Source organism: Alligator mississippiensis, chromosome 10 (genome assembly GCF_030867095.1).
Source record: "Alligator mississippiensis isolate rAllMis1 chromosome 10, rAllMis1, whole genome shotgun sequence".
In the NCBI taxonomy this organism is placed as follows: domain Eukaryota; kingdom Metazoa; phylum Chordata; order Crocodylia; family Alligatoridae; genus Alligator; species Alligator mississippiensis.
In genome coordinates this window covers 20,265,123-20,292,756 of record NC_081833.1, presented here as the reverse complement: position 1 = coordinate 20,292,756, position 27,634 = coordinate 20,265,123, and the positions used below count along the sequence as shown (strand labels likewise).

General features: G+C 40.4%; 1 protein-coding gene across 3 annotated transcripts; it reads right to left on the bottom strand.

The window, feature by feature from the left end:
* Window positions 1-676: 676 nt before the first annotated feature.
* Window positions 677-27,528, bottom strand: PRR14L (proline rich 14 like). 3 transcript variants are annotated; one of them, XM_006266989.4, is made up of 9 exons: window positions 27,432-27,528; window positions 25,468-26,006; window positions 23,418-23,499; window positions 11,450-17,495; window positions 7,885-7,953; window positions 7,278-7,443; window positions 6,091-6,197; window positions 5,116-5,187; window positions 677-4,385 (listed from the first exon to the last, which is right to left on the bottom strand). In XM_006266989.4, exons 2-9 carry the CDS (start codon window positions 25,960-25,962, stop codon window positions 4,109-4,111), a joined length of 7,314 nt encoding a protein of 2,437 aa, XP_006267051.2. In that variant the 5' UTR covers window positions 25,963-26,006; window positions 27,432-27,528; the 3' UTR covers window positions 677-4,108. The 3 variants fall into 3 exon arrangements, with proteins under 3 accessions (XP_006267051.2, XP_014449152.1, XP_019349253.1); XM_014593666.3 differs by lacking the exon at window positions 27,432-27,528 and adding an exon at window positions 26,813-27,409; XM_019493708.2 differs by lacking the exons at window positions 7,885-7,953; window positions 27,432-27,528 and adding an exon at window positions 26,813-27,409.
* Window positions 27,529-27,634: the final 106 nt, after the last annotated feature.

The window sequence follows — 27,634 nt, the reverse complement described above, 5'->3', positions numbered from 1 at the left end:
ACCATTGTGGTTTGCTACAAGCAATTACATATGATACCATACACCTCTCTTCCTCAGGCAGGGGGTTTGACTAGGTGACCTCTTGAGGTCCCTTCCAGTTCTACTTCTGTATGATTTCTATGATTCTAATTACTCCATTCTCTTCCTCCACCCTTGTGGCAACAGAACTTGGGAGGAGTATTGCAAGGTCACACCAGTAGGCTGTACTTGGTCAGCAAACTTTGAAAGGCTAGTAGTTACAGCAGAGCTTATTAGTTTGAAAAGCTGAGAACACAGAAAACTGGGATGATACAGTAAGGAACACAAGATAGTTTTTAAGGTGAACCATTCTACACTTGCCCACCATGCTGCATAGCCTCTAAAGAGGAAAACATCAGGACCAACAGAAATAAATTCCCTTCCTGAGGCATCCAGGTTGTTTTTGAAGATTCATATTCAGCCATCATCTTTACTGTATACACAGCTGCAAAAATGTGTTAGTTTCCTGTGCCCACATTAGCTTAAAGAGCATTTTGTAACGGACTGAAGAGCAGTATTTGCATTTCTAGTCAAGTATTTCAAAGCATTATACAGACAATTTCTCTTAATGTCAAAGAGTCAGGTATTACTCCCTCTGAATTACATGAAGGTGCAAATTTCATTCCCATCTGAAGAGAGAAGAATCCAAAGTCATTAGTAAACAGAAAGGTTCTCCAAAAAATTTTATTTTCATAAATTAAACATACACACAAAAATGAAATTTTAGATTCACAAACTACTAAACAGAAACAAAACTGCAGGGACATGATAGACCAATGTTATAAAAGTATACAAATTTTCACCCAACTATTAGCATGACAGCATCAGACATCTCATCCAGGCAGTTATTACCAGCACTTTAACAAAGTAGCTGAAGCATATCACATAACAGAACCCAACTCTGAATCAGATATGCTAAAATTGGAAAGCCTTGCAAAAAATCATATCCAGCAAGCACTGGAACTTGTATACACAGTCCTAGGTGCACAGGGCAAGGTGCTCCCCTTAATATGCATCAGGTAATCTTTGCTGCTGGGTTTGTAGCTGGATAAAATGTACATCTTTTCTTTCAGAAAAATGATCCCTCCCCTGCCTAGCTATGCTTGTCAAAAGAAGCTCAACTTCCTTGCAGGGCTCGTTCCTGACAGCTCTACACAATCCTTTCTAAAATACTTAGTACAGTCACTCAGGGTGATATGTACATGGCCTTTTCCACAATAATATAAAAATCTGTATGAAGTGGCACCATCTTACCAAAAGGCAAGTGTACATCTGCTTCATTGAAGAGAATGCAAGTACCCATGAATCTGCATCCTCCACATCTCTCATACAGAGTATCTGGGTCAGAAGCAAGTCAGACTGGAGTTGGAGAGACCCAGTCTTTGCACTTATCGCTCCCAGCATGTCAGATGCTGCCACAGGCAACAGTCAAAGACTGTTCTGTGAGCACTGCAAATAGGAACAGAGGACTGGAGGGGAGAGGAGGGAGGCACAGAACCACAAATGAAGCTAATATACCTGGAGAGAGGTGTTTTATCCATCATACAGCAAAAAAACAAAAAACAAAACCAATAAAAAACAAATTAAAAAAACATGGTAATGCTAATATGTTAGGGTTTTCACAAATTCTGGCAAGTGTGACATGCAGGGGTTGGCAACAACATTTCCTGAATAGCTCTTGCTTTCATAAGTGAAATGAAAATGAGTATTTCTACTGCTCCTCTGCTGTTTCCAGAAAAAGAGCTTTCTGGGACATGCTACTTCAAAGTGACTGGGAAAAAGGATGAGAAGGAGGCAGCAGAAAAAGCAAAAGTAGTAAAGAGATTATGTAAATGTTACAAAGTACACTGTAAAAGGACAGAACCCTGCTTGGACCTGAGCTGTTTCCCCACCCACCCAATTCCCTAATTTTGTTACAAGCCCCACTGAGGTTACATTTCAACGCCAGCACACACCCAGCAGTTTCTACATTATCATGTGTTCCACATTAGCATTAATTCATATCATAGTAGTCTTTTATAGCATGAAACCCAAACTTGGGGCATAAAATGACTCTTGATAGCTCCCAGTTGGTCAATACCAGTGCTGATAACCTAAGTAGAGGGGAATCGTAACATTTTTAGAAAGTCAAAACCTTCATGCCCTCAGCACTGGGATTGGGGGAGGAGGGGTGTTTGTTTTTTAAGGATTCCTTTAGTAAAACAGCAAGGATTAAAATGGATTAAAATACCACTTAGTGGATCAGCTGGGCATGCATGGAGGTAGTAGAAATGGCATATCCACAAGGTCCAAACTTCTTTCCACTGAAAACAAAAGCCGTAAGTTCATATTCCTCCACATCAGTTTTTGTGATTGGTTAAAGATAATCACCCTCCAAAACCAGGGAATGAAAATAAAAAATCCCATCACAGGAGCTGGGAGCAAAACAAATCCAGAAAATTATTCATTCCAGTCTTAGGCACAAACATTTTCTAACGTTCAGAATTCTTGCATTCTGATGGGTTGTTTCAGTCCAAGTTCTCTGATCAGTCAACGAAGGAGCTGACTGAGCAGAAAATGTAGCATGGTATCCTTGACCCTGAAGTGGTTTGGATTGGATCATGAAACCCATTTACTAGATGCTAGACTTTAAACACCCATTTTAGAGGTAAGTAGAAAGTTGCTATAGGGGCACGTAAGTGAAAAAGTGCAAGATTCAAGTGGCAGGGGAAAAGAAAGAATGGAACTATTAAACTATGTCAGCAATGACAGCATCCCGTTAGCTCTGCCTGAACAAACTCTGTAGGCACTGAAGTGTAGAAGTTACCTGAATTGCAGCTAGCCTTCACTCTCCACTATGCTTCAAGTAAGTTTAAACAGGAGTATTCCAGAAGGAAACACTGTTCCCTCAGACAGATATAGCTGATAATTACAAATGGCCTTAAGCATTTTTTAAAAATATTTTCCGCATACTTGGAGGCTCCTTGTACAACACAAACTATTATGTACAGCACTGTTGTACACTGAACATCTACATACATGAGCGCCCCAAGCCTAAAATTGTCAAGTTAAAAATGGAAGAAAGACAAAATGCAGAAAAACCTGCTTGCTTGCTTGCTGAGATAAAATTAGCCTTCTTGTCAGAAGTATAACCAATTAAGAGTCCAGCCTCACTTGGAAGTTCCTGGTGCTCCATCTCTGAGCAAAGCCCAAAAGTGTTAAATATAGAACTACGTAGGAGTTATAGGAACCTTAATAATATTTTCCCGTTAATATTTCCCAGTAATATTTGGCTGAGGAAGGTACTTTACCTTCTTCAACCAAAAGGTAAAGCACCAGCAACTAGGCTAAACTCAGCTTAACTATTTGGGAGACCCTAGCATTCTGCACCATTGTTCTTAATGCACGATTATTATTATTATTTTTAAAAGAACAGCATTACAATAAAAGGCGCCCTCATGCAGCAAATTAAAAAACAAGAAACACAAAGTGCAAGTTAGTTAAGATTTAGTCTTGAGGGGCTTCTGCTGCTTGAAGCTATGAAAGATAAAAGAATCACAGAAGGAAACTTCTGAGTACAGAGAAAAACTGAAGTAATTATAAGCAAATCCAGACTAGTAATCTTTAATAATTAAAATAGTGGTATCTCAATGCAAGAATCCACTTACTTGAATTCATCCCTGTTCCAGCCCCCTACTTCTGCTGTCAACATGTTCAGATTTAGCCACTACAGTCACAGCAGCAAACTCAAATAAACGTGCAAAAGTTCAGGAGTATTTAGCATTACTGAAGGTGCGTTACTTCCTCCTTTACTCTCCCTACTTAATTCCTAGGAAGTATTTCAAAATAATTAAACATTAGCCATAATTTTTAGAGCGGTTGGGGAAGGAACAGTGAGAGCCACTGTGTCACAATTATGAAAAGGAATCAGAGGAACAAATCCCACATTATTAAAAATATATATTATATATATTAACATTTCAAAGTGGGTCACAGCCAAGAACTGATCATCAGGTATTAGGACTGAGTGGAATGAAGAGACCAGCAAATCCTTCCCAAGTGGATCTAAACATTAAAGGAACTTTAGGCCATTTCTAGTTAGATGTCTCCTTCAGCTTCCAGATGCTTGCTCCCGTTCTTCTTCCTCTGCAAAGAAGGCTTCAAGGTCCATTAGTTTCTGAATCAAAAGGGCATCTAGCTCTGTGCCCTGTAGTGCAGCTTTTTTTGCTCGTGTGAAACTTCCAGCCACTTTGACTCTGTTTCTTGCTTTCCTCTTCCGAGGAATGGTGAAGTCCTGAAACTCCAGAATCCTCTTCCTCTTCTGCTGGCTGACAGAGATCAAGGATCCATTTTTCTCCTTGGGCTCCTCAAAGATGGTTTCCAAACACCTGGGAAAGTCAACATGTACAAGTTGAGTATCATTAACTTGAGATGGACTAGATGATTGTTTCAAATCAGTGACCACTTGTCTTCAGAAACAGTCCCATATCACCTAGTTGTCAGTATATTTTCTGAATAATTTCTTGTTGGTGCATAGAAATCCAGGGAGTTAATCTCAGCCCATATTTTAGTTCAAAAGTACAAACAAAAGGTTTTATTCCAATGAACAAAGTGCACCAAAAGCCTGAACAAAATGCACCAAAAGCCAGACAAAAATTATTTAAAAAAGCAAAAAATGCACAACTAAAACAACATTCTTGTTACTTTACATTGAGATTCATGTGGGATTTGTCCGGACAGCTGAACCTCGCTATACTGACTGGCAATACGATTTTGAAATATCATCTTTACCTTGAGTTTTAAACATGATACTCAGTACTATCCTTTGCTGCATGCTGCAATGAATTAATTCCCAAACAAGTACTAATTACAAAGAGTAACAATTAAGCCTTAAGCTTTCCCTCAAATTCATGCTGTGGTACCACTGCTGTCTCAGATATTAAGAGCAGATGGACATCAGTTGCCTCTGAATTAGCTTTCTTTTATACTTCATATTTACGAGTATAAAAAGGCAATGATTTCAGTTCTATTTTGAAATGCATTTGTTGTTTCCATTTCCAAAATACCTTGATATCAGTTTTATCTGCATCACTTCTCCCATCACAGAATGCAACTCACCTTGTTGTAGGAGGGGACTTGTAATTCTTGTTTGTGTAAATTTCCTCTAAACTAAACTCTTTCTTCTTGAGCCTGGAAGTAGTAATGAATGAAAGTCAATAGAATTTCACAACTATCTTCTTTTGCTACCCTTGAGCATGGTTTATCTCCCTTTTATCAATCCCTTTATAATGCATATTTACATGCAGAGAGCTGAGAAACATGCATTAATGGATCTTTCAAATGGTACTTTGTAAAGTTCTGGGTTGAGAGCTGGCATTTCTGTAAGCAAGAATGCTCCCATCCCAAGCATGCAGTATAGTTTCTAAACAACAATGGTCAAGATAAGAGAGAAAGATACCCAACTGAAGTCACCCTAGTTTAAGAATCATCCCCTAGATAACACTGACCCAAATTACAGGAGAATTTTGCCTTCCTCTATAGCATGAGGCACTGTAATTTTTTAGGACTTTTAATGTATATATTAACCAACTAATTCCCTGTTGTGGCAGAGATGGGACATTGGTGATGCCATTTTATCTCCCTGCTCTTACCCATGGCATATTGTAGGATGTCCTTGGTGTTCTGGGTATTTATGGTCTAGTAGTTGTGCATGTAAGCATTTTAAGCAGCTATTTTGGTTGTCTCTTTGGTACATACTGGCCTGCAAAAGCACAGGATGACTCAAAGGCCTAAGAGGCCCTTTCCAGTCTTATCCGCCTAAGAACGTGACAACTGAAAGAAAAACTGTAGTTGGCACAATTATTGCCTAAACTAATGCTCAACTCTCCTATGGCTCTTAGCTCAGGAAATGTTCTGATTTAAAACATTAGGTAACATGCACCCTAACCAGAAACTGCTTATCCAGACAAGCAGAAAAAAAAAAAGTGGTAAGAAAGGCAAGCCATTTACCCAAGTGGTTATGCTGAACACACTTCTTAAGGAGAAGCAGATCCTAGTATCAGTCTGTTTAAAAAAGTGAGGCCTCTCACTCACCTTTTTGGTCGAGGGAGTCCCATTGGGGTGAGGTTGGGATCTGGCTTAGGAACAGTTTTCCGAATCCGGATCTGAGAGACTCTCTTTGGCCTCTTTTCTGGTTCAGCCTTTTGGACAATGAAAAACAAGGAAGAAATCATGTTACTAGTCAATGTTATTCCCTTCTCTTTGGAGCCTCAAAAAAAATTAAGTAAAATACTAAAAGATAAGAAGAGACAGACACATTAAGGAAGTTAGTAGCACACTACTTTCTTCTGCAACTCAAATCCTACAATATAAAATACATATCTACTTGACTAAAAGACAAGGCACCTCAAACCATTCAACAGGGAATGTACAGAGCAAATCACTGAGTTTCTTGAAATCAAAATGGGATGTTTTCACAAGAAAATATATTCTATTTTCACTACAGATTACTGGACTCACTGCAGGAATCATGTATGCAGAGGTCAGACTAGTTGAGTACACTGGTCCCATCTGGCTTTAAGACAACGCCAGGAAATCTACAAAGTTCTAGTGGCTAGTGCTTGTCAGTGTGCTACTTGAAGAGGGTTTTGGGGAGACATAAGGCGGCAAAACAGTCTTCCAGTATTCCACTTTTCTGTCAGAGATGAACCCTCCACCTTTTTTCTTCTGCTCATCTCACTACTCCAACAGTACCTACTTCCAGCTAATGCAGGAGCAGGATAGACTAGAAGGATACAAGGACTGTCTCTGTCAGTGGCTAAATGTGTTGCCTCGGTAGCAATCCTAGACCCTGCCTTCTTGGAAAACAAAAGTCCAAATTAAGTAAATTCTAATTCTCATGTAGTGTTACGCTGCAAAGAGATATCTCATTTGATCTAAGCTAAGTTGTCTTGGGAAACTGCTGCAGCACTGTCCTGTACACAAACTGCCCTTCCAAGCCTCATTACTTTGTTGCTCTTTTGCCAGTAGATGGCCAGCAAGAGCACACAGCCTGACAGACTTGCCCCTAGAATGACCCGTAATAACCATACAGAACATCCCAGCAAAAAGTATGAGTGCATTTTATCCAGGATACTTCAGAGGCCCTACAGGGGGGTAAGGGATGTGTATATCTATAGAATCCCAGGACAAATATGATGTCTGTTTGTACCCTAACTGAACTACTAAACTATATGCACCACCTGCTTCCTGTAGGAGCCGATAAAAAGCCACGCACTTACTTTTTTAAATTCAGTGTCAGTCTGAGATCCGGGACATGGTGGGAGAGAAGCATCAACTTCAAAGGGATGGACCTGGAATTCAGGAGCTGAAAGTCTTAGTGGAGACACAGTTGATTCTGGAACTGAGCAAGACTTTGGTAACAAAACTGAAAATGAAGGTTCCAGCCTATGACAGAGGGGGAAAAGGAGTAGAAAGGGAGAAACAGAAGATCCAGATTAGTGCCCGACTTACTGTGACAGTATTCTAGAATCTAGCACATGTTTGAAACATAAAATATTGGAAATGGGATCTTTGAAAACTTTCTTCTTTTCTTATCCTCTCTATTCAGATTACATTACATCTCTTTACATTTAAAGTTCACAAGGCTTTCTTTTTTTCTCCCCAGTAGCAGGGCTCTTTTACCTCTAACACACATTTTCATATTTGTTTTTATTCAATGGCTTTGGTAAAAAAAGAAAAAAAAGGGAAAAAAAAAGCATCTTTGAGAAGCAAGCTGCCAAACCCACCCCAAAAATGTATTCTGCTGCCCCTTTGGGGTGGGAGGGAGAAGGGGTTCACACTCCTACCATATTTAATACATACTGAATGGCATGGCAAGACACTTACTTTATCTCATCACCTGAGATCCTTGCTGCTTCTGTGCCATGGAAAGGCATCCGTGGTAAAATGACATAACTGGTTCAAAAAGGGAACAACAACAACAACAACAGAAGATAGGAGTTAAAGTTACACCAAAGAGAAGGAGAAAAAGACTCAGCAGAATCTAAACTCCAAGACAAAGAAAATGTCAGCTATGTTAAGAGAGAAAGGGTAAAAAAAAACCTAAACCACATGAGAGCAAGCCACCTTAGCCATTCACTTCACTAATGTCTAAGCTTCAGTGACAGGACGGAAAGGCTCCTATTTTTACTTCTTGAAAAAAGAAGAAAAGGAAACAGAAAACAGAGAAAGGAAAGAAGCTAGTGTTAGTCTGAAAGCTGGACATGTTTCCAGAAGCGCTGTGGATGCTCTTTTCTAAGAAAGAGAAAACAGCCTGTTTTTAAAAGCCAATTTTAAAACAATTAAAAAACCAAACCTTGACAGATCTGTCTACTACACAAGTGTAGTAGCAAAATCAATAAGGATGGAGGACCTTCTACAAGGTTAACCTCACATCCTCTCTTGCTTCCACAATCTGATGAGAATGCTCTTATTCCCATCAGTTAACCAAGGCCTTTCTATGGTGGCTACAATACTTCAACAACAAAAAAGTCAGCACAATAATTCTTAATCCTTTGAAAGAATGCTCCTATTTTTGTATGCACGCTCATAACATCACAACAACAAAGATACATTGTGATCAATCATTTAGAGTGGACTAGACTACATTTCTTATGATTAAATCTTAGTCCTTTCTCCACGTATGCCTACAGGTAATTTTTTTTGTCTTTACTAAAGCTGGAAAGCTACAGAATTAGAATGGGATGCCTGGTGTTAAACTCAGAAAACAAACCATATTAAGGAGCTTATATACTTTTCAGAGCAATGAAAGGCATATCAAAAACAGGCATGAAGGAGACACTTGTGTAAATACCCTATGATAAATTTACTCCCAAGTTTACCATTCAGTGCCATAAGTAAGATGCTTTCTTCCCACCAGCATCCCAGCTACTGCAGTCTGGCAGTGCTAGAATTTGCACAGAATTCCCACCTGCAGGAAGCATTCTACTTTATGCAGCAAAAATGCTGGTGCAAACATCCCAGCTCTGAACATTTATAGTTCTGAATCTTAGAAAAGTACCAATGAGGTGCAAGGTTTTGCTTAGCATAAGAATTTTTAACACCACCAGGTGGCAGCACCAGTAGCAGTAGATTTGAAAGGAAAAACCACTCCAAATATTCGCTACCTGCCCAGCTATGAATTAATCCAGTTCTTCTGTATGAAGCTGAAACCGCTACGAATTTTTAATCATGTCAAACTCTGCTGATAAAGGTAAATATCAGAAGTCCTCTCCTGGTATTCATACTCACCCACCTTCTTGAGAATAGCATACTGAGATTATTATGCTATTGGGTACAAGTAGATAATTTTTTGACCACAGCATATGTTGCAGTAAATATATTTCACTACAGAACAGCAGCATTCCTTCATAGGAAATTTTTCTTGAATATTCACACATTTAAATTCAGATAAATCTATTCTAAACCATCCTTCAGACTCGCATTCTCTCATTTTAAAGGCTACACCCTTTTAAATTTGTTTAAAATGGCTGCTTCATCAAAATGTTTTAACATGCCTTATGCATTCCAAATTTGTAGTTATATTTTATAAACTAAAAATTTCAATGTTCCTGGTTATTGTATTTGCTTAGTGCTTTACATAAATGCTCCAGTGAGCATCAACTATTATAGCACACTTATAACAAACACATTTTAAAGGAAGCTCTAAGTGCAGCAGAGGAGTAAGTCTGTCATCAACACACTTCCTGTTTTAAAAATGATTTCACTGAACTTTAGGGACAAAAAGCGCTTTTCTAACTTCTGCTATTTGTCCCTTGATCTGTACCCAGACCTGATTTAGCTTTTCTTTACTTGGGATAAACAACTTTTCACATGGAAGAATTTCCCCCACCTCCAAACTGTCCTCTAGTTCTAGGGATAAAAGTCTTTTTACTGTAGCTGGCTTAGCATGCTGTTACAGGCTGCTTAGCAATCTGTGGACTTAGTGTCAGGGATGAGGTGGGAGGAAAAACTGATACTTAAACCCAGAAGGATTTTAATGCAGGACTCACCACTTGCTTCTAATACTGAAGTGCTACACTTCTCAATTCCAGAGGAAAAAACTCACCTGCTATACAGATGTGAGTTTTAAAGTGTTAACATTTTCTTAGGATTTTGCAGGTAGTTTAGAGTTGCAATCAATGGCTCAATCAAAACATAGCTGAATCTTGGCACATTAATACACTTAAGGCACATGCCAGAAAATTCAGCCTGACAGAGTGTAAAGAATTGGCAGAAAAACCAGATCCACAGGATTATTATGAAGCTATTCCAGTGGGGCACATTATTCTTTTATTCCAGAGCAGTTCCAAAGTTCATACTTTATACTTACTCTTCCTAATGGAAAACACAGTCAAGACCTTACTAGAACGATAAAATTTTCATTAACGGGCTGAATACTTCTGAATCTCTTGGTAGATAGGGCTGCTTTGTACATATGGATTCATAGATAATAATCCATTTTGCTTGGATAAATCCGAACCACATTCTTTAGAAATTACAGTAATGGGCAAGAGTTCACCAGTTTTATATACAGGTTTTTTCTACAGTGCTCATAACGGTGGTATCTGAGCACTTCTCAAACATGCCTGTGAGGCAAGGAACAAAATTAACCATTTTACAGACAGGACAGCTGACACAGAACAGGAAGTGACTTGCTCTAGGTCACAGATTTGCGGCAGAACCAAAAATCTCATTTCTCATTCCTAGAACAGCTATTACATCTTTCATGCAACTAGTAGCAAAAAACAAAAACAGATGATAGTCTCCGCTCCTCTTCTCCACCTATAATCTGTCAGATCAAGAGGCCAAAATTTATCAATGCAGCTGCACTTTTTTGTGCCAGCAACATATCTGGCACAAACTGTTAACAGGCACAGTTATACACTGAATAGATTGGAATTCAAATTAACATACAGCAGTCATTAGAATGCAATTCAAAGTTTAACTGGATGCAACAGAATTATTCCTTTTGTTGAATTTAGAGACTGTGTAGCCTTTCAAGTCTCAAATTCAGCAGATGGTTCAGATCTCCAAATACTTTCCTACCTTAGAAATCCAGCTGTTCTGCTGTGACTGAATAGAGCTAGTGAAGCAGCTTACCTTTCTGCAATACATATTCTGGCACATGACATATATGTGTTACAAGGAGGAAGAAGAAGATAGCAGAGTTAGTGGTTCTACCAAAAGAAGACTAAGAAATCAATTAAAACACTACTCAAATGTAATTAATAGATAGGGTTTTGGATGGAAGATTCTTCTATGTTAAGCCATTTTCTGAGTGAAGTATGCAGGGTTAAGACAGGAACTACCAGAACCTCACCCTTCACTGCGAGTTCTTATTCCCTCCCAAAAAGCAGCAAGTATACACCCTGTATATATTTACTCTCAGAAAGAAGTTGATGGGTTTTACCTGTTCTCGATGCCCACACTTGGCTGCCACTTGCAGTGATTGGAATGGACAGGAGGGAATTCAGAAGGACAATGTGCAGAAGGCCCATGCTGGCTCCATATGGAAAGTGCCCTGCCCAGTGAGTAGGGTAATGAAGAGAAGAGGTCATCTGATACAGAAATTGGAGACTTTAACCCTTTCAAGCCCTGTGTGAATTGTGACATAAACAGTCTCTGGATGGTGGGAATTCGACTGGTTACATTTCTTCTTCTTGTCCAGATCCTGTAACATCCAGGGGAAGAAAGTGCTAACACGGTGTGAAGGCCAAGCATGGAACAATTTGCTCTCCTCTTGGCTGTGGCATTTCTTCCACAGTCATGACTAGGGGCAGGGGCCTCTGTGGTTCTTAGAGATACAACAGAAGAGTGCAGCTTATTACCAAAATTGGCGTCTTCCCTGAAAACAGCTGTACCTGACCAGCTCGGGGACAGGAAAAAGGAGAGGGTCCATTTTGAAGATTGTAGAGGATGTGCTGGTGCTGCTCCTAAAGCTGGTCTATCAGCTATGCAATGCTGGGACATAAACCCAGTGAAGTTTGTCAGAGAATTGGAGTCCAATTTTATGGGAAAAGGAAGTGGGAGAAATGGGGCATTGAGAAATGGTGATGGAATCCTGTTGCTCGAATGAATTTTGGTGGATTCTCCAGGATAAAGTGCCAAAGGTGGAAAGCTGAACATCTTTGTGCACCAGCCATCAGCCCAGTGCGAGCTTAACTTCATGTTAATGCATGAAAACATTTCCAGTAGCCTATTAAGGTGGCCATACTTTTCAGCCACTGGAAGAAGTTCTGAAGAAGTCTGCAGAGGTCTTAATTTCCGTGTGCTTTTGGCTGGGGACAGTAGCCTACTGGCCAATGTAGACAGCTTGGTTAACAATGCTGGCTCTTTGGTGCATTTACTAAATTTCAAGCTGCTCAAACTGAACCTATTGGTTCTCTGCTTTGGTATATGGTCCAATCTCACAGCTATTTCTGTTTCCACAGCTGGTGGTTTATCTGCAAAACATGTAGAGTGGAGGAGTGCATGTTCTTGCTTAAGAATGGTTCCAGAGGAATTCCTTAAAAAGGCTGAGCTCTTAATTTTGGTATTTTTTCTTATAGTTTTGAGCTGATCTGGCATGGCAACTCTCTTGCACTTCCTTCCTGGCTGTTTTTTCAGTAGAAGGAGCCTGCTTGGTTTGTGTGTATTCCCAAAGGCACCATGGATTTCACTATGCCCAAAGTTATTAGCTCCTGGAAGCATATTTGAATTTGGAATAAAAAGGCTACTATCGGTTGACAACTTAACGTGGGTCCCTAACTGAAGGCTCATTCTTTCCAGTTCTGGTTCCTTCATATACAGTGAGCTAACACCTTTCTCTGTAATCTTTGGCCTTTTCACATCTTGTAAAGTGCTAAACATTTGTCTGGTTTTATTATAATTCTTGTTGTTCACAATAGCAGAGATCTGTCCTGAAGGATCTTCAAGCTTTGTGACTCCTGAAGATGCCACCAACTCATAAGAGGTGTCCAAAGACTCAGCATCATACAGTGTGCTGGGCTGCAATGGGATTTTTGTGTTCACTTGTTTTTTTGACTCCTGTTTTTGCTGTGTCTGCCTCTTCAATAGTAAGGGGTTTTGAGCTAGATACACTTCTTCTGTCTCCTCATATACATTCTTTCGCTTAAATATTTGACTTTCATCTCCTTGGTCAAGTCTCTCTCTACCAGATCTGTCATTTTCTGCAGTGATTAAGTTACTTGGTGGCTTCATTTGTTTTCTGATAGCTTCCTTGCTGTTCTCTTTGTTCCAAGAACTTAATTCAAAAGGGAGACACTCTTCACTGACAACACATTTCAGAGATGCTTCTGTACAACTGTTTGACTGCGTATTGCTACCTGAACAAGCTTCAGCTGTTGCAGTATAGTTGATTTCTGATGTTTCCCCGTTAACTAAATCTTTCCCTGCAAGCAAAGAGTCATCTGTGCTTTCTGAAGGCAACTTGAGAATGGGCGATTTTGAAAGATTTCTAAAACAACATATTTTATCAGAACAATTATTCAAACTACATGATGGGATCTGTTCAACACAGCAAACTTGTGAAGGCTTTTCAGAAGTGCTGACACAGAGAGGAACACAGCTTTCTACTTTCTTACAAAAACATTGCCCATTATCTAGCAAAATGCCTAAGGAATCTTTACTTTCAAAAATGGAATGTGTAGGCTGGTTTATTTCTTCTACCATTACTTTATTTTCCCTTTCCATCTCATCTTCTACAGAGGTTCTCTTAAATTTCTGTGTATAACTACTATATTGTGATGAAGTTGCATCCGTTTCTTTCTCAACTGGCTTACTGTTCTTTTCACTTACAGGCCCCTCCTTACTACAAACACTATTGTCTGTGCACACTTTTAATTTAACTGCCTCTTTTAGGAAGTGAATTGCTTTGTCACTCTCTACAGATGGATTGTTAGTATCAACAGTTCTCTTACCTGACACTGTTACCTCAAGAGGCTCTTTAGCAGGAGAGTGATTGCAAAGAACCTTTGCTGAAAAAAAGCCATGGTTAACCATGTGTGTGTTCTCAGGTAGTGCAAGTGGTTCATCTTTCTGAGGGGGACAGATTTCCATGCTCTGACCCAAATGAGTTTCTGAAGTTACAGGTTTAGCACTAGGGAGTTCTTGGTTCAAAAGGAACTCCTTGGATTGCATTGTGTCTATATCTTTTTGACCATCAGCTTCTGTAAGAGTCTCAAGTTTAGACTGAACACAAGTGTCACTTATTATTAAATTTGCCAGTGAGCACATTTCATTTCTCATCTCTGAAAGAAGGTTTGTATTTTCTTGTTCATCTAATGGGCTCTTAGAGATCAACTGGGAAACAACACAGGATTCAACAATGGTCCTAACTTCATGTTTCTGGCCCATGGCCAAGCTATCCATCTTCTGTAATTCAGAAATATTTGCATTTTCTACAGGCATTAGAGGCTCCTTGCTTTGATCGCTTGTGCTGCTGATAGAATCTAGTTGTGTTGAATGGTCTGTATTTACCACATTATTCAAAGAGCTACATTCCACTACACTTTCTCTGAAAGTCCCTTGAACATCACTTGCATTGCTACAGTTATTACTGTCTGCCTTTAATTCTACTTTCTCCTCTTCAGAGAAGTTACTGAATGAGTCTGTGGAATGGTCTACATTTACCACACTATGCGGAGAGTTATTAGCCAACATACTTTCTTTGAAGGTCTCTTGCAAATTATCTTCTCTTAAAAATTCATGAGGCAATAGAGTTAGGTCTCTATCCTCCTTCAGACCAACCAGCTCATTTTGATTGGAGTCAATAGATATTTTATGGTCTTCACCTGAACTAGTCATAGTCTGTATGCCAGTATTGAACATCTGCTTACTTAAGACTTTCATTTGATGCTGTTGGTGCTCTGGAACATCACCTACTGTAAGAATTTCATTTTGCTTCTCACCCGAAATTGGCCCTTTAGGCTCACTTTGGCATTCAAGGTATTGATTTTGCATCTGACAAACACTCCCTTTTGATTGGTTTGCATGTTGAGAACATGTACATTCAGTGCCAAATGACTGGTCCAAATCTTTCTGATGCATGCTGGACTCCGAGTCCGTAGTTGAAGTATTATACTCTGAGAGATTAAATCCACAAGACAACATGCTGATCTTCCTCAGTGTCTCTCTTTTCCCTTTTCCCTGGTCCACCTGCAAGTTGCAAATTTCAAGGCGATGACTAATTATGCTTTTGTTCAAATTTTTGTTGACTAATGACTGTTCACTAGTATCCTTTTTCCGATTGCCTTCATGAGCCTTTATACTATCCATAGTTTTCTTTCTATCAAGTTCTTCTTTCTGTAGTCTGTAAGAGTTAATTTGTTCTTGTCCTTCATTTGGATCAGAAGAAATTACAACACTGTAAGATTCTAGCCTTTCTTCCATTACTCCACAACAGCCATCATCATGTAGCTTCAAGCTTTCCACTTCCATGTTTGCATTTATCTCAGCTTCTGACAAGCCAGTGGTAGATTTCTCTGCAGTGCAAATTGAACATAAGGCATTTTCTGCTATAGAAGTATGGTTTGTCATATGCTGACCTCTACTTTTGTGACCAAGTCTCCCTTCAAAAGGGACAGACTTATTTGCTAAAAAAATACATTCTTCAGGTAAGCTGTCACTCTTATGTCCAGATGGGTCTCCCATTTCTAAGTCACCAATTTCTTCAGTGTTCACTTCAACCTGCTCTTTGAAAGCATGCCTATTTACTAATACATTATCAAAGTTGGTTTTATCAGACAAGATGCAGCAAGTATTGACAGCTGAACAAGGGTCTTTTGTACATTGTTTGTTATGAGAACATGTGCTGCTGCATTCGTTTTCCATATCAGTGACCATTATTTCTGTATTTTCCAGTGGAGACAGTGTGCTTTTTATGGAATCTTTACTCACTACCGTAGAAGTATCAACATTCTTGTGATTTATTGAAGACCATACTTCATCTTTACAAAGCTGATGATCAGTGGGTTGGACCTCCACTTTTGTTGATGAACTGATTGATTCATTTCTAGACAGTCTGCTCAGGTACTCATCTTCCTTACAGCATGCATCACCACCACCCCAAGGAGATGCTTTTGATTTTTCTGCATCAGGACGCATGGCTTCATATGGTATGCAAGCAGTTTCTTGGTCTGTGACAAAGCTGGCACTGTTGTTTGCTTTTGGAACTTTATCTAAGCTGATGACCAGCTCTTCTGTCATCACACTGCTCTTGGATTTCTTTTCAAATGATTGCTTCTCAAGTGTAACTTCATCTACCTTGGTGACAACATCCAGAGAACAATGGCTACTGGGATAAGAATTAGTGTTTTTATTGTAAGCACTGTCAAAGCACATATGTGCGTCTTCACTATTAGTACAAACAAGGTTTTTTGTTTCCATTGATTTGCTGCTGTTTTCTTTTGTCTGCTGTTCTGCTACATAACTACATACATTGCTAGTAGAGATTTGCCATTGGTCCTTATCCTTTTTTAGATTATGAATTTCTGAAGGAATTATTTTTAAATCTCCTTCTAGAAACTCCTCAGGTGATGAAGCAACAGAACTAAAAACTGAAGAATGACAACTCTTTGAATGAATACCATCTTGTACGTCCTGACTGTTATCAAGAACATAACTGTCCTTTACCGCAGTTTCTCTCTGGTTTTCCCCAGAGCTAAAGCTGTGTGAATGGTCAGTACTGCTGCCCACTTCCCTTTGTGCGGCCTTGCTGCTAAATGGTTCTTTGCCCCACACTGGTGGGATCTGCCCTTGTAGTACTGGCTTTGAAATACAATCCTCCAAAAGCTGAGGCTGATTTTCAAACGTGTTATTTTCCATATCTTCAACAAGATTCTCTTCTTGTGTTTTACAGCTCTCTGTAGTGTTATCTTCTTGTGGCATAGTTCCACAGTTCATATTACATACACTTCTTAAAGGACAAGCATCACAACTTGCCTTTGAGAGTAGCATATCAACATCAATATTACTTTTAGATTCATGGACAGCACTACACTTATGAGAGGTATTTTCTTCCTTCTGATAAGTAGCAGTCTGATAATTAACAGATGTTGTATGTGTTTTATTAACATGATTTGATTTAGATAAGTTTTCTTCTCCAGTCTCCAAGTCAGAATTGGCATTAACCTCTGCTGTCAATGGCATGACAGTACAGGCTGCTAACCCTTTATATTCATTTGCTTCATGTAGATGTTCTTTTGTTGATCCAGTGCCCACAACTGTTAAAGGTTCTAAGGAAACTAAGGTCCTGGTTTCTGAAACCTCACCATTGACCATGATTGTTTCTACATCTGGGCACTCATTGCTCTGAGGTGGAAGACCTTTACTCACTCTGTCATTCCTGTGTCCTGCTTTACTAAATATTCTAGTCCCATCAGCCTTCATACCTTGTGCTTCTTCAGTGGGCTTTAGTAGAGTTTCAGTTGTCACCTGTTCATTTGCTTGGTTTTCTTCTGCACAAGAAAATAAAATGAAATAAAAATATATTCACTATTGCACACTAGGTTAACACGCTTACAACTCATTTTATTTTCCATTTAATATTCAGCATACACTTGCAGGCAGCAGAGACTTACTAATTGAGTCTTCTATTAAAAATGGTCAATGACAAGTTCCACTACCAGTCTGCTTTATAAGTGCTCTATATTTTGAGTCCCCTCCTGACATTTTGAGAGTGCTTTAGTATGACAGATGAGCTAGCGTATCCTCAGGAACAAAGACGGAAATTTTCAAAACTCCCTAAGAACTTTTGATTCATAAGTCCCACTGAAAGTCAGTGAGACTTAGACTACTTTACTGTACCTGTGTTGGTACTTGAACTTTAGCCAAGTTCTAGAATACAAGCTGTTGGCCAACCGCTTCTGCAATGTAGCAAAGGTGGCATAACAGCAGGATTCTGTTTTTACTTGTTTCCTTTTGAGTGGCCTGAAGCTAAACATGACTTTTCTGGCTCATGGTGTAGAATTCAACCCTAGTTGATTAAGTCTTTCCTGTAGGGAAAAAAAAAAAAAATGGTAAACAGTCTATTAGAATAAAATCAAGCTGGAAAACCAAGGCTTCTCAAGGCCTATAGAAATCAGTTGTCTTGACAACTTGCTTCCCAACTTTTTAGTATTGTTTGGAGAATACAAAAATAAGTTATAAGGCATACAGAAAGGATTTCAGCCATCTCTTTGATAAAGCATCAATTGCTCTGGCAGCTGAGATTGCATCGGGTGTCCTGCTGCTGAAACAGATCTGTTCTGAGCCAAGCAAAGACCTGAAATGCAATTAAAACAATTCTTGAGAGGAAGGCTCCAGTCTATCAATCATCAGCTCAGCCAATTTACCTTGATAGTGAGCTTTCCTTTTACATAAAGAACATGTTGAAATGACAGATGGCTCTCTGCAGGAGAGCAGAAGACCAAATTCAATCTGTAGGGCTGGTGACCTGCTTTCTTTCCCGATCATCTATGTTAGAAATAGTTGCTGGGTTGTCTGTCAGAGTGTTCTTATCGTGCAATACAGGGTCATATTTCTGAAGCCACTCCGCAAAGCTCTGTGCTCGTCAATTTCGGTTGTGGGCTTGCTCTCCTCTGGTCCAGATCCCTCGCACAGTCTTTCCTTCCTTGTGCATATCCAAGGTATTCAGATTGCAGCCAGCATTACCACAGGGTGCTACCTCAGGGTGGAGACAGACAACATCTGAAGCATTCCAAAGTGCAGCTGCACTTTGCAAAGTGGAAGGCACAGAATACTGTGGGATGCTGGAGGATCCAAGGTCCCCTTGTGGCACTCTGTAGTGTTCACACTCGAGCAGGAAGTGCTATCCGTCTCCTTCAAGATTCTTTTGGAGCTCTTCAGAGGGTGCAAATGTCTACTTGGCTTGCCCTCTGAAGCAGTTCTGAGGTATCTGAAGCACTCTGAACATTGCCTCTGTCCACACCCTAAGTGACCGTGACCAGCAAAATAAATGCTATCCTTCAGAACTTGAGAAGGGACAGTTTGTGTTTGCAAATAAATCTAACTTCTCTCCCAACTATACAGTAGATCCATTGGAACAGGGGTTGGCAACCTTATGGCCCATGGGCTGGCAGCTCAGGAAACTGGCAGGACACAAAAGCCACAGCAGCAGAGGCATCCTGAGGGTCCGAATGCATGCTGCATTCAGCTTATGCTCTCGCACCTGCCTTTTTCTATCTATTCGCTTCACAGCATCTGCACATTACTGAGAAGACTGGGGGGGCAGGGGGAGGAAGGGGCACAGTGGGGGGCTGGGTTGCAAACAGCAGCCCAGTCGTCAAAGGCTGCCAACCCCTGTGATAAACGATAAACAGAAAAGAACCCTTGCCTCATGTACATTTCCTGCCCCATCACAAGTACAGCAACATGAACCCCTCTATATCTTTCAGCCACTGGTGTGGAGACATGACTACCACATAGAGACTGGTTCCACAGATTTGAGCCAATAAGATGCAACAGGGCAATTAAAGAAAAAACCTCTGACAGTTTCACATTTAGAGTCCTGTCTATCACCATCGTATTTGATTGAAACATCAGGGTTTGATCTTAAGCCCTCTTTTATTGTTTGTTCAACCCCCAATCTCTTTGACTCAAAGGACTTTTATATTGTAATCAGCAAATTCAGAAATAAATTCTGATGATTCACTTTGCTCTGATGGCCTAATTTCTGTCTCATTGTAAAAAAACTGCTCCACAGAGGCCATGGAAATAAAAATACCCAGTGATGCTTCCAGGCTGTCTTACTTACCTTTAAGAAAAAGTATCTATCTAGAGACATTTATGCCCTGGCAAAGCATGTGGAAGTTGAGACAAATTTTTCTTAGGGAAGAATCTATTTGCTTGCCATTTGATTCTTAAACTGCATCTGCTTTAGATTTCTAATGCCTGAAGGGGGACTGCGCCCAACAGCTTGCTAAGAACTTTCCAACTACTCAGTTGATCTAATAAAAGATATCACATCTACTCAAAGAACCTTGCCTGCCTTAGACCTAACCAGATTCTCATTCTGTCCTAATAACACTTGGACATGCAGAACAAATAATTCTAAATGCGGACTCAATGAATAATATTTCCCAGTGCATTTACTTAGCTTTATCACCTACTTCATCCACCTCCCTCTGCAGGCAGGTGATGTCCGACTAAAGTTCCAGGCCTGCAACTAATTCAGGAGTTTCAAAACAGAGCCAAAAAGGGTTGTTCGCCTGAGGCCCAGTGTCTGTCTGACATTTATCTCTTTCCAGGAAGACCAGACTTAATCAGACCCCTTTGGGTTTGGGGCTTTTGTACGTATTTTTCTGATTTAATGAACTAAGATCACAGAATGACAACCGGCGTTGGGGGGGGGGGGGGGGGGGGGGGGGGGGGTTCTTGTGTTGCATCTACTGGTAACTTAAATTTCTCTCTTTTGATTGTGCTCATTCTCTTTGTCCGACTGGAGAAACAGAACAAATACACATACACAACCTATAAGATACTATTTATTTCCTGAACCTAGATGAAAAGACAAGGCATATTTTTTCTGTCCTTTAAGACAACAAATTTTAGGTTTTGCAACTATACCTTAAAAAAATTACTACCTTTCTAACCCTTACAGCTGAAGATGGCCTACCTAACAAACTGAACATAAACTAGTGCAGTGCTACTCCCCTTGCTAAACCACCAGAAATGAGCTCTTTGGGAAATGTTAATAGACTGTTAATCTGAAATTTCATCTTAAAAACACTCAAAATATTTTCACCACTACAGCTATTCACAAGCCTCTGTTGCCAATTTTTGTGGCTTTAGCATCATAATTTCTCTCTCTCTCTCTTTTTTTTTTTTTTAAATGTTTTTCTTTTCTTTTTTGTTGGCTGGAAAACTTACAGGAAAATGTATGTACAAGAAGAAGAAAACTTGCTTATGTCTATTTAAATGCCTGTTCATCTCAAATGGATGTTAAACCAGAGAAAAGCTTGACTATCAATATTAATTATTTTACTACTAAAAATTTTAGCAGAAGCATAGCATTATTACTGCATGTAGTGGTAAATACTAGGACAGGTAATGGTGCTAGTTACTGGAATAGGCTATCTAAATCTCCAAGATGTCACTGGCTCTAAGCTTGGCCACAATAGCAAGGTGAGAAGGAGGAAAAGAAAAAGTGTACTAAAATCCTTGTTATGGTGTTTCCTATGGTAAATTTGAAGTTATCTGCAAAACAAAGGTTCCATAGGTCAGTGATTCCAAGTCAGGCTGTTTTATCAAAGTAAGACCTAAAACTTTAACTCTGCTTCTTGGTGTAGATTCATTTAGTGCAATATAATTACACTATCATATTTTCAAATATAAAATTTCATCTTATAACTTGAAAGGTCCACATAATATTTTTTAATTTTCACCTGGCAACATGGCTTACAGTCTTTACGTTTTCATGTTCCACCATGATCCACTACCTTCATTTACCAAGAGGCTTCAAGAAAAAAAGTTCTCTTTTCTCTCCAATGTATGCATTTTAATTGCTAAGCATGTATGTGTTTGTACAGCTGCAGCCATTCAGTCTACAAACCAAGTTTCCTTAATCAACAGAACAGCTTTATGTGAAATTAAAGGAACATAGTTAACTGAAAAGCCAACTTAGCTAGAAGTCTATGCAGCACAGATGCCAGCAATATTTCAGCATTGTATTAAGTTTTGTTCTTAAAATATGGTATGTTGTGTCAAGTCACAATAAACCACACTTACCCAAGTGATTTTCAGACTATTTAAAATGCCCTACAGCACAGAGAATACAAGATGCTAAAAATGTTTAAGAAAAAAAATGTATTTTGTAATGATGAAATAATAAGCAGTCCAACAGTATCAAAGTGCCCATGTACAAAAGCATGGAATTAAGAGTTACACATGTATTTTTAGTTAACTTATACATTGTGCTGCAACAATTAACTTTTTTTGATTAAAAAAAGTTAAAGATCTCAGAATAAATAGCTTTGTTGGGTTATAAAAACTATCTGACTAAACATCATTGGCATAACAAGTCCCATACACTTCCTGAGGTTTATCAGAATCGGCCTTGTCTTGGTACTATGCAAAGTCTGCACTCCCTTTCAGTACAATTTTAACTCTGCTAGTAGCCACGTGAACACATGAATGCAGCCTTTTTTGTTCCTATTTTGTGAACACAATGATACTTCTTACATAAAATATACTTTGCAGCACAATTTTCATGAACGGACTCAAAAAGTGAGCTATTTCCATATCAGATCATAATGCATCCCCATGCCTGGCCTGTCAAGTTATAGGCTTGTGCTAGAGAAGTTGTAAGGCTATTTTTTTCTCTAAATAATGGAAGAGAAACAGCTTTTGATTTCTTCGTGTTCCAAAGTATCTGAATCATATTTGTTACAGCTTTTAAAAACATTTTCCATACTAGTCAGAGACAAAGATTGGAAAACTAGTCTCTGCCCAAGAGCAAGCTTGATGTATTGCTGAAGATTAGCCTTCTCTTGGTTTGGTTTTATGCTTAGTCTGAGTGGCAGTAATTTACAGAATAACAGCCATAAATACATGCATCTGCTACTATCACGTTACACGCAGAAACAAAGACCAAATCCTGTATTTGAAATACAATCTCTGTTGAATACAAGGTCAGCAAAATCTGTGGTAAACTGAGAACCCAGATTAGAACAGGACATTAATTACAGACAGCCAGACCTGATTTATAATAGACACAGCACAAAGGGGCTAAAACCATGGTTGGTCCAGGACCCTGGAGGAAAATATAAAAATCAGAATATTGCTGTGTATTCACAGCCGGCAGACAAAGTGTAAGCATAAGAGAGAAAAGCCAACATGTGTAGATGGTGACCAAAGCATATGGATGAACATTGTACCAGAGCAAGTCAATAACAGGAATACACAGAATTAGTACAGATGACTTCTCATTTGGGAAAGTGCACATTCTAAAATGGTAGATAGTGGCTAAGTCAGCAATTCTTGTTTCTGTGCATCTTTAATGATTAACACTTTCACATAGTCCAATTTTTTAAATAGGAGCAATGCAACATCTGTTATTAACAAACAAGAGCCTCTACCTCAGGGTCAGCAAAGATTTCAGTGTAAGAACTACCACATGTACACCTTGCCTTTCTAATCACTGAGCACCCACATCAGGAGACAGAAGATTAAACTTCCTACCCCTTGGGCAGGGGGCTAGACCTGATGATCTTACAAGGTCCCTTTCAGCCCTAATGTCTATGAAATCTATGAAACTTCTGTGTTCCTCTAAACATGGCAATAATTTCTACTCCAAAACAGGACAAAAGGAGCTATCCTTGCAGTCATTCATTACTCATATTAATGAAAGAAGATCATAAGGAAAAAACTCAAATATGCACCTTTACTTTTCAGAGGTGTCAGCATTTCATGGCAGCAGGTCCTTGAAAATTCTCCCCCACTTGGGCGTATCCAAGGTTTCTTCTGAAATAAAAGAACAAGTCACCGTGTCAGCAACAACAGCCAAGATGTAAAGATAATTATAATATTTGTAAAATAATTCCTGGAACTGTACCCACTCAGCCAGCCCTAGTTCTGATGCTGTAAGCATTTAGGGGGAAATTAAAAAAAAACAAAAACCAAACTAACCCAAATGCTATGCCAACCATTTCTAAGAAGGATGAGGGCTCCCTCACCGTCTCTGTTCTTCCGTCTCTTTTCCTATCTGTTTTTTTTAAATTTGCTCACTAATGCTGAGTTACTGTTTCATCTTTAGGTGAAGGCACAGCCAGAAAATGTTTAAACTCAGCACAAGTATCATCTAGTCACAGAAGCAGTGACAGCAAATAGATTTGCATTCAGTGAAAAGGTCCACACCTTGAAGGGAATGGTAATCCAGCCTCCCAGACTTCATTGTACCCCAATCCATTTTTATGTTCTGCCTCCCCTCCCCCCCAAGAAATCTCTCAAGCAGATGAGAAAACATGAAGGAAACACCCTAAATCTTGAAGGATGAAGACAAAAAACACAAGAGCATGTTTCCTAGAGACATATTTCTTGTAAGTACTACACCAATGTCTCCAAACACCTTTAAAAAGGCAAGTTTGGGAACAAAAATCCACCAGGTGGCCACTAAGAATCAAAGACTGAACACTGATACTGATTTTTTTGATGCACTATAGTCTATCCAATTCCTGAATTTCTACCTACACACAATGGGTATTAATGACCCTTTTGATGGGTCTTGAACTCCTAGTAATCAGCTTCTTTTCTTCTGATAATTGTCTGTTACCCTGGGAATTTCCCCTCCTGCTCCCCCCACCTCTCATCTTAACAGTTCTACTCTTGAGCTCTGTTTGCTTGCTCTCCTCCTCAGACTGGATAAGGAACCTCTTGCATTCGAAACATCATTAACTTTATTCCAACTATACAGTTGGTCCAATAAAACATGCCACTCGCAAAAAAATCCTTGCCTCTCCATGAAGTACGTGCATCTTTAAACATACCATTGACATACTAACACATCAAGGGATGTGCCCCTGCCAGAGACACTGCTTTCTCACTTTTAAGCTCCAAAAAGCAAACTAGGGATCCAACTCCCAATCAGAACAAGGAAGATTGCAAAAAAATCCTCAGGGCCTCATTCACAATCACAAAGAAAAGGGCTACAGAACTGCCTGGAGACCCAGTGAAAAAATCCTAAGTGTCTAATTTGCAATCAAAAAGAAAAGGGCTAGAGAACTGCCTAGAGACCCAGTGAACAGTCTAGGGACGCACTCCCCAGCTATATATTTAAAGTGTTCACACTCTCAAGGTCCCAGTGCAAATAATCAAGGTAGATCACAGCAGAATCAAGGAGACATTGATCTATTGTCCAAATATTAAAGATTTTGGAAACTATAGCAAAAAAATTGTACGTACAACGTAAGTGGTGTCATATATGGTTTCTGCTTAAGGACTGGCATTTATAGTTTTTTTTGTGCGTCTGGGATACTATTATCATGACTGCTAGTGTCTGCCTGTAACAGACAGTTTTGGAAACATTGTACCCTCCACAATAATTGGAAAGTTGGTCTTTTGAAGTTTGAGAAGGCTTTTCTATTTATTTTTTTTTGTAGTTTCCTTTTTCTTTCTTTCAGGTTATATAATGTTGATTTTGCTCTTCATACTGCTACCATGTTATATTAACAACATTTTAGCAATATTTAATATAGTGAAAATAAACTCTCCCAAATATTTTATAAGGCATTTACATTTATACAGACAGATGTTCATTTACACTGAAACAGTGAACGGCCAAACAACTGTTCATATACCAACATGTTCTGGCAGCAGGACCAAAAGAAAGAAACCACATACATACAAAGAAACCCCAGGCTGATCTATTACCTGGGTGGTTTCTAGCAACCTGAATTTGAACATTCACTAGGATAATTTTCTCTGTTCTCTTACCTGTTCACTTGACCACTGCTCCTCCTCGGTGATGAAAGCAGAACATCCAACAAGCTCTTCCTCAGCATTTTGTATTTCTTCAGGAGCTCCTGTGTTTTCTGTCTGGTATCTAATGGCACAGGCATCCTGTTTTCCCAAGCTCCCATTTTCTGCCTCATCTTCCTCAGCAGGGTCTCCAGCCTCTTCAGGAAGGGATTCTGTCAGTCCTTTACAAGCAGACTTATACCCATTACCCAAATTCTCAGTTGCCTCAGAGCAGTTTTTTACTTCACAAGTCCTTTTGCCCTCAGATTGCAAAATGTTACTATGTGCTAGCACAAGTGGTGATGCTTCTGACTTTGCGTCTAGTCCAGCATTAGGCTCAGACCCAGCAGTAAGCTTAGTGGAGATGCTGACTGGCAGTCCTGTGTACAATTCCTCTACCACAGCAGACATGGAAGAATCAAGGAGATGTGGATGATTTCTGTCTAATGATTCCACTCCAGTTGATAGCATCAGGGCAATCAAAACTGTATACCCAAAGCCTTTCACAGTTCACTCTGAAAATAAAGAGATAATAAGTTACTATATGCACAACAACAATCTTTGCCCCAACAAAAAAGGCTTCCTTGCAGCAGCTAGTATGTGCATTCAAAAGTACGTTGCAAAGAAAGAAGAAATGTGTGCAGTTCTTGAGCACTAGAGCAAATGCTTCATGAACCTCAAGGCTATTCCTTTCCTTCCCACACAGGGAATGGAAAGAAAGGTTCTGAGGGAAGCATATCATCAAGGATTCATAGCCAGGGAACAGTTGTGCTGACCACCCTACATGTTTGATGGATGTGGCCAAATTTCATGTACTTTTCTGTACTTTTTAAGACTTGTGACAACTCTCAGGTTCTCTTCAGATAGAAAAGCCACATGACCAAACATCTCCTAATACATACGCTGCTCTGCCTTGTGGTTTCCCCTATACAAACAACAGGCATTAATACATGGCAAAATACTGTGCCCTTACTAGCTTCACTACCTGAAATTAGCATTTGCTTCATACTATACCCAGACCCAAATATGTCAGCAATGTACGATATTCGGTTAGCATGATCCTGTGCTTCAAACACAATTATGGCTACTAGTTTCAACCACAGCATCCACCAATAGGCTGCACCACAAAGGCTCTGAATTTCATTAACTAGCTCCTTTTCAGACTCAGGGAGCACAGATGCAAGCTTACTGCACAAGACGACATTTTGAAAGCTCACGAATCTCCACTAAGGATGTTATTCATGAAGACAGCGTGGCCCAGACCGGTTTTCCCTCCCACAAAAGACCACTGATTCAATTGCCAGTTGCTAAACACAGTTACCCCAAGATGCCTCTGGCTGCTCATTACACAGCCACAACCTGCCAGCCTGTTCCCGCCGGCTCTGGCACTGGTGCTGCCAGGTGCCCCTCCAGGCTGTGCGCGGATGACACCCAGAGGCTCCCGAAGGAAGGGGGAGAAGAGTCGTCTTCAAGCCGGCCTGCCCCGCACGACGCTCCGTTACAGAAAAACCCAGGCAAGGTGGCTCGGCCAAGGGAGCAACGCAGACCCCGACCCCAAGCCGGTTAAGGAAGCCCGAGGGCTGCTTGTGGCAAAGACGAGTTAAATCCTGAAGACCCCAGGCTGGTTTTTTTCTTTCAAAACAAAAGGACCGGAGGGCGCCACAGCACCTCCCGGGAGCCGAGACTCCGCGCCCCCAGCCCGGCCTCCCCAAGGGCCGGCCCGGGCTGCCTCCCTTTCGCAGAGAGGCGAACCGAGCAGGGCTTCACCCGCGGCCGCAAGGCGGGACGGGGCCGCGCGCGGAGATCCCGGCTCCTCCCCGGGGCAGCCTCCGCCCCGCCCGGCTGCAGACGGGCCGATCCCCGCCGGGGGCTGCCGGCTTGGGGCCCCGCTCGCACGGCCGGGGGCACGGGTCCAGTTCCGCCGACCCCCCCGCCCCCACCTGGGCGGGCTGCAGGCCACCGGCCCAGCTCCCTGCGCGCAGAGCCGCTCTGTCCTCCCCCACCGCCTCTCCTCTATGGTCACATCACTTCCTCATCCGGGACCCGCCCTCCGAACGAGTGACACCTCCCCGGGCGGGCGCTTCCGGGCGACTCCCTCCGCGCGCCGCCGCCTGTGCTCACGTCGGCTCTTCCGAGCGCCTCC

Excerpts from the sequence above, each read along its gene's own strand:
- PRR14L (XM_006266989.4), bottom strand. The coding sequence starts at position 25,962 with ATGCTATCAACTGGAGTGGAATCATTAGACAGAAATCATCCACATCTC. Across the intron at positions 7,444-7,884 it reads ATCTCAGGTGATGAGATAAA|GCTGGAACCTTCATTTTCAG; the intron begins GTAAGTGTCTTG and ends CCTCTGTCATAG. Across the intron at positions 6,198-7,277 it reads CTGACACTGAATTTAAAAAA|GCTGAACCAGAAAAGAGGCC; the intron begins GTAAGTGCGTGG and ends ATTGTCCAAAAG.